The following is a 6,883-nucleotide window of genomic DNA, read 5'->3' on the forward strand; positions in this document are numbered from 1 at the left end:
AGGCGGGTCTCGAACCCCCGGGCTCAGGCAATTCACTCACCTCGGCCTCCCAAAGCGCGGGATTGCAGGCTGAGCCACCGAGCCCGGCCATGAAGACCTTCTTAACAGAAATGTTTTGGGAATTGAAAGAGGTCATGCAAACGAAATCCCTAAAACCATACCTGTTACGCAGTGAATGGTGATCTCGTTAATTTCCTGAGAAATGGTCGGGTCCCCAGGATGGGGTCAGAGGTCCAGTGGCATCGACCCTGGCCTTCACTGAGCCTTGTAGGCACTGGGTAATCCCTGACACCTTCTGACCTCTTGTTTAGGAAAGGGAGGAGCGTCTCTAGCTTCCCCAGAAGGAAGGGAGGAGCTTGACTGTTTTGTCAAGAATGGCGAAACCGCGGGGCGCGGTGGCGTAAACCTGTCATCCCAGCACTTTGGGAAGCCGAATCGAGAGGATTGCCCGAGCCCACGGATTCGAGACCAGTCTGGGCAACCTGGCGAGATCTCGTCTCTACCATAAATCAAAAAAATTAGCCTGGCGTGGTGGCGCGTGCCTGTGGTTCCAGCTACCTGGAAGACTGAGGCGGAAGAGTCACCTGAGCCCAGCAGGTCGAGGCTGCGGTGACCGTGAGTGTGCCACTGAACTCCAGCCTAGGCGACAGAGTGAGACTCCAACTCAAAAAATAAAAAAAGAATGGTGACACAATTATGGTATTACACAGCATTGTTTCTTTCTGCAGCCTGACTTCTCATCAAGGACTGCTTGGAGATAGAGGGAGTGACTACTTGACTACTGACAGACACACACCACGTGAGTGTGACTTGTCATTTTTCTTTTACAATAACGTTCACATCCATTGTAGAGTATGTAATCGGGCGTCAGCATTGATAATGATGAAGCCTTAATTGCTAACTTCGCTTCTAAGGACTTTATACAAATAAACACATTTATATCACACCATGGCTCTGTGTAGAAGTACTGCTTTTTTTCTATTTTAAAGGTGAGAGTTGACCGGGCTCGGTGGCTCAGCCTGTAATCCCAGCACTGTGGGAGGCCGAGGCTAGTGGATTGCCTGAGCCGGAAGGTTGGAGACCCGCCTGGGCAACTTGATGAGACCTCATCTCTACAGTAAATAAAAAATTAACCAGGTGTGGTAGTGTGCGCCTGTAGTTCCGGCTACTTGGAAGGCTGAGACAGAAGAATCCCCGGAGCCCAGCAGGTCAAGGCGGTGGTGGCCGGGAGTGTGCCACTGCACTCCAGTCTGGGCAACACATTGAGACTCCAACTCAAAAATAAACAAACAAACAAATAAATAGAAATAAATAAATAAATAGAAATAATTTTTTTTTTAAATGGGAGAGTTAAGCCCTGCCTGGTGGTGGGCACCTGTGGTTCCAACTATTTGGAAGGATCGCCTGAGCTGGAAGGATCACCTGAGCCAGCAGGTCGAGGCTGTAGTGGCCGTGATTGTGCCACTTCACTCCAGCCTGGGTGACAGAGTGAGACTCCCACTCAAAAAAAAAAAAAAAAAGATGAGAGTGAGACCCAGGGAACATAAGTTATTTGCCTATTGTCACTCAAGTAATAAGAGGTGGAGATGGGGTTGGAACTGAGGCAGGCTGGGTTCCGAGCTCAAGTTGATGATCTCTTGGATCCTTCCTCATTGAGGCAGAGAAACTAGCTGGAGTCAAATGGGAAATGTAAATTCGGACTTGATTTTAAAGACCTTGAGAACAAAGCTCATGGGCTTGGATCTTTCTAAAATTTTTAAAAGTTTTGTCACTTATTTTGTGTCACTTATTACAAATATTGTATTTAAAAATATTTTCCCTTTTATCTGTTTAACTATGAAAATTTCTCAACCCCATCAAGAGAGAATAAACTAATAAACTATCATGTTATATTCATCTTTATTCATCTCATTGTTGCCCTGGCTATTCTTGAACTCCTACCTTCAAGCGATCCTCCTGGCTTGGCTTTCCAAAGTGCTGAGATTATAAGCATGAGTCACTACATCCAGCCCCTCTTGATACTTTAAAAGTTTTTATTTCTATGTCCCTTGAAACTTAGAGAAAAGTTGCAAAAATAAGGAATGTATAAGGAATTCTCATATAGTCTTTACCCAAATTTACCACTTATTTACATTTTGCCTCTTTGCTTTGATGATGCCCAGCAGCCAAATACCACCAGGAACAAACTTGTAACCAGACATAGCTTATTGTAGCTTTCTGTAGCAAGTAAGCCCACACCAGGGAAATCATGGGATGTCTTGGTCAGAGACATTTAAGAAGGGCTGGTCATAGGGTTTCATATGATGACTGGCTAGATAATATTAGATATTAGATGAGATAGTATTATTATTTATTAGATATTAGATACCTACGAAATGACCACCAATAGTAGTTAATTGTTACCTATTGTATAATGCTAGACAACATATTAGGTATCAATTTTTTCTGCCCACAGTGCCATATTTAAATTTGTGTTTTTTATTTAAAGATCTTTTAACTCTTATCCCCCAGTTCAAAGTCCAATTTTATGTACTACCTTTAGGTGTCGTATTTCTGTAGTCTTCTGTAATCTGGAAGGGTTCCACAGCCTTTGTCTTTTTATTCCTGATAGCTTTGAATTTTGTAAAAAAATGTTCATTTGGGATTTGTTTGATATATTTCACATTTAAGTTCAGATTATGAATTATTGGTGGGCATACCACAAAGGTGGTGAGATGTCCTTTTCATTGCAACATAACAGGGACCAAATGTTTCAGTTTGTCCCTTCATTGGTGATCTCAACTGTACTCACTTGGCCAAGATGATGTCTTTCAGATTTTTCTAGTGGTCTATCCCTAGAAGTTTCTTATGGGGATATACCTTATTAGTATGCCTTCTGCCATAAAGATAAGCTTCTACTTCTCCCCCATTTACTTATTCATTCATTCAAATATAAATGTCATTATGGAATCAGAATCCAGTCTTGTTAAATTAAATGACATGTAGATTAAAATTATTTTTTCCCACTTTATGGAGGTGTATTTTACATATCATAGAATTCACTCATTTCAAGTGTACAATTCAGTGATATTTAGGAACTTTGCAGATTGGAGAAGCCATCATCATAATTCATTCTAGATCATTTTCATCTCCCACTTGCATTCCTCCTGCCAGCTTACAGCTAGAACTCATTCTCATCTCAAATCCGGAGTAGTGGCTACCTTGCTTTCTCTCTATATGCATTTGCTTACTCTAGACATTTCACATTAGAAGAATCATACAATATGTGATCCTTTGTGACTGACTTCTTTTGCTTAGCATGACGTTTCCAGGGTTCAAGCATGTTGTAGCATCAGTCACTACCTCATTCCTTTTACTTTCCAAATAAGTTCCACTGTATGGATATGTCACAATTTTTTTACCCATTTACCTGTAGGAGGGCCTTTTGGTTGTTTGCAGTTTGGAGTTATTATAAATAATGCTGCTGTGAACATTCATGTGCTAATTCACAGTACACATCTATGTTAGTAGGCAGCATCCCTGGCTACCTTTCATGTCTCTTTTTCTGCCTTCTCTGGCACTTTCCAGGCACATTTCTGCCTTCCTGAGAACTGGATCATACAGGACTCTGCAGATTTTCCAAAGTAGAAGGGAAGATGACCACGTTCAAGGTGAGTAAGGTTTGCCTCTTGCTGTTCAAATTCCATCTCACTACTCAGATTGTCATGTGTTTTTTTCTGTCTTGGGAAGACTCAGGGAGAACAACAGGCATTTGAAGACCTGCTGTTTACCAGGTGCTTCCTTTGTCCCTTTTGAGTTGACTTTCTATTTGATTTTATTTCTTATTTCCTTGTATGATTTCTTTTATGGAGTAGAGAAAATAGTAGAAATGGATAATTCCTTCATTTCACTGCTTCTCTGGCTCTTTTTGTCTTATACTTCTCATGTATATTCCTCATACATATTCATAACTGTAATTATACATACATCTAATTTTAAATTGTGCTTATTTTATATAATGTCGCATACTGTTCAGCTTTTATAGTTGCATCATATTCCCATTGAATTGATGTGCTTTTTTATTTTAGCTACTTAATGCTTATAGACATTTAGGTGTTTTAAATAACATTTCGGTGACAGCTTTCCTATATATAACCTTTATTCCCAGAATTCTGAAAACAAGAAGGGATGCTTTTGACATGTACCACATTGACTTTTGTAGATAGAATAGTCTAACATGGCACAGGACAACAGGTTCTAAATGCTGCTTCACACAAATATTCTTGAAATTTTCCCACAGGAAGACCTGGACTCTGTATTCTTCATGCCATGGTCATACCTTGCATGCATTTTATTTACTACTTAATGCTTATATGATCCTCTCTTACCCCTTTATGTAGTAAGCAGTTTGACCAAAGTAGTAGTTGACCTTTATTTAAAATGTCCACTGATGTTAGAAGATTTGCCAGTCATTTCTGTTCTGTTACTGCATTTATTACTCACAGTGGTAGAACAAGGAGGTTCTTGGTCTCTTCTTCCTCTTAAACATGAAATAGGAAAAAGGTGCTTAGGTTCTCACAGGAAATCAAGAGTTAGTAACATTAGCCATTCTGTTCATTTACAACCAAATAAATGAGAATAATAAAATGCACTCTACTTCCTATTTAGATTACCAAAACCATGAGAATATTTATAACCTGTTCTTGGCCATGATAAGGAGAGTCAGGATACTTGTATTTGGAAGATTAGGGAGGGCTGGATGCGGTGGCTCACGCCTGCAATCCCAGTACTTTGGGAGGCTAAGATGAGAGTATTGCCTGAGCCCATGGGTTTGAGACTAACCTGGGCAGCTTGGCAAGACCTCATCTCCACAATAAATTAAAAAATTAACTGGGTGTGGTGGTGTACGCCTGTAGTTCCAGCTACTTGGAAAGCTGAGGCGGAAGGATTGCCTGAGCCCAGCAGGTTGAGGTTGCGGTGGCCGTGAGCATGCCACTGCACTCCAGCCTGGACGACAGAGTGAGACTCTGACCCCCCCAAAAAAAAAAGATTAAGGAGGGAGGTAAAAAGTGAGAAGAAACCATGCAATTATATGATCATAATTTTGAATGTGCTTATTCTAATTTTCATTTGAAATTATTAAAAATAATCAGACAAGGAAGTCTACATAAAATGATTTTCTTTAGAGGATTGATGATAATGAAAAATATGCAATATTAAGTATCCATTGTTTAGAATAGATAAAAATAGGTCATCTGTTCCCTGGAATGCTATACAGACATGAAATGAGATGAAATATATAATAATAATGACAGTTATAAGAAAAAGATAATAAAAACAGTGTTTATTAAGTACTTGGTCTGTGCCATATACTTTTCCCAATTCTGTTTGTATTCCCTTATTTAATCCAGGAAAAGACTATGTCCATGTCAGAATCATTATACAGAAAAGAAACTAAAGCATGTAGGTGAACTGGTCTAAGGTCAAACAACTGGGAAGGGACAGAGCCTTGGGATGTGTTTTGAGATACCCTGCTTTCATATCATGACATTGAAATTTGCAATTAATGTATATCATTTGTGCCTTACAGAGGATACACTTCATAGTTGTCCCACACAGGTCACCATAAGCTTGATAATTTGGAAACTATTAAAGAAACATGATAGCATCTAGGGTTTGAGTTTGAGAAAGGAGGGCAATGGGCTTTAACATGCAAGGCTGGGACTGAATTGCTAAATGTTGATGGGGCAATTGGCAGGATGCAATCTAACTTAAATCTGTGAAGCCCAGAATGCATCATTTAGAGTCCTAGAGGGTTACTTACAAGTAGATTTAATAACTGCACAAAGTGAAAGTACAGAACTTTTCTTTTGTTGTACTTCTGGTGGAGCTCAGAAAAGTCAATGTGTTTAGACAGAATGGATGGGAAACCTTTTAAGTTGCTCTATGTCTCTCAGCATCTACAACAACTTCCCATCCATCCTCTCTGTTTCTCAGTGTTATCTATCTCCCAGTGATTGTTGTTGATAAGAATAAGGTTATATGTGCTTAATATTATAGGAGGCAGTGACCTTCAAGGACGTGGCTGTGGCCTTCACCGAGGAGGAGCTGGGGCTGCTGGACTCTGCCCAAAGGAAGCTGTACCGAGATGTGATGCTGGAGAACTTCCAGAACCTGCTCTCCGTGGGTGAGGACTGGCCCCCTCTGTAACATGCTAGGCCCCAGGAGTGGCTTTGTGTCCTAGAGTATTCAAGTTTGGGTAGGCAGTGGGAACCTAAATTTCTAGAAACTTTACCTAGAATGTGTTCGGATTGTGACTTAGCATGTTCACAAAGCATCAGTCATTCCCCTGAGATATTTTTCACTTCCTAAGGGAAGAAAAGTTTTACATGAGGAACACAGCAAACCAAAGAGAAGGGAATTCAGATAAGAACCAAGAAACTATGCTTCTTTGTATGTGACTCTCATCTGCTTTACTTCTTTCCATGCCCAATTCCAGTTCCCTTGTCTAAATAGCCAGACCTCCTTCCCAGATTATTACAACGGCTTTTTAACTGCTTCTGGCTGGTTGTCCTGCTCCCACCTTTCCTACCCTGAGTCTGTTCTCATAGCGATCAAAGTGACCCTTAGGAAATGTAGTCAGATTGCCATTCCTCAGCTCAAAAGCCTTTTGTGGTTTTTTTGGTTGTTTATTTTTCCTACTTTATGTCATAATAAAGATGTGGGGTACAAGTCAGGATTAGGTACATAAGCAGTCTATGTGCAGGTGAAGTTTGGGCCTCCAGCTGGTCCTCACTTGCCCTGGTTTAGGGTCAGGTACCTTAGTGATGGCTTTTTATTTTTATTATTTATTTATTTATTTATTTATTTTGAGTTGGACTCTCACTCTGTCTCCCAGACTGGA

The 6,883-nt window shown here is 40.4% G+C and overlaps 1 protein-coding gene across 1 annotated transcript in view; it reads left to right on the plus strand.

Moving 5' to 3' along the window:
• Positions 1 to 3,571: 3,571 nt before the first annotated feature.
• Positions 3,572 to 6,883, plus strand: part of LOC110595787 (zinc finger protein-like) — a 10,351-nt gene continuing 7,039 nt past the window's right edge. Inside the window, 4 exon segments of the mRNA XM_021713274.1 lie at positions 3,572 to 3,650; positions 6,040 to 6,166; positions 6,205 to 6,206; positions 6,315 to 6,402. Coding sequence (XP_021568949.1) covers positions 3,636 to 3,650; positions 6,040 to 6,166; positions 6,205 to 6,206; positions 6,315 to 6,402 — 232 coding nt within the window. The 5' untranslated portion in view covers positions 3,572 to 3,635.

Source organism: Carlito syrichta, unplaced genomic scaffold (genome assembly GCF_000164805.1).
Source record: "Carlito syrichta isolate Samal-C Ts95f unplaced genomic scaffold, Tarsius_syrichta-2.0.1 Scaffold304390, whole genome shotgun sequence".
In the NCBI taxonomy this organism is placed as follows: Eukaryota; Metazoa; Chordata; class Mammalia; order Primates; family Tarsiidae; genus Carlito; species Carlito syrichta.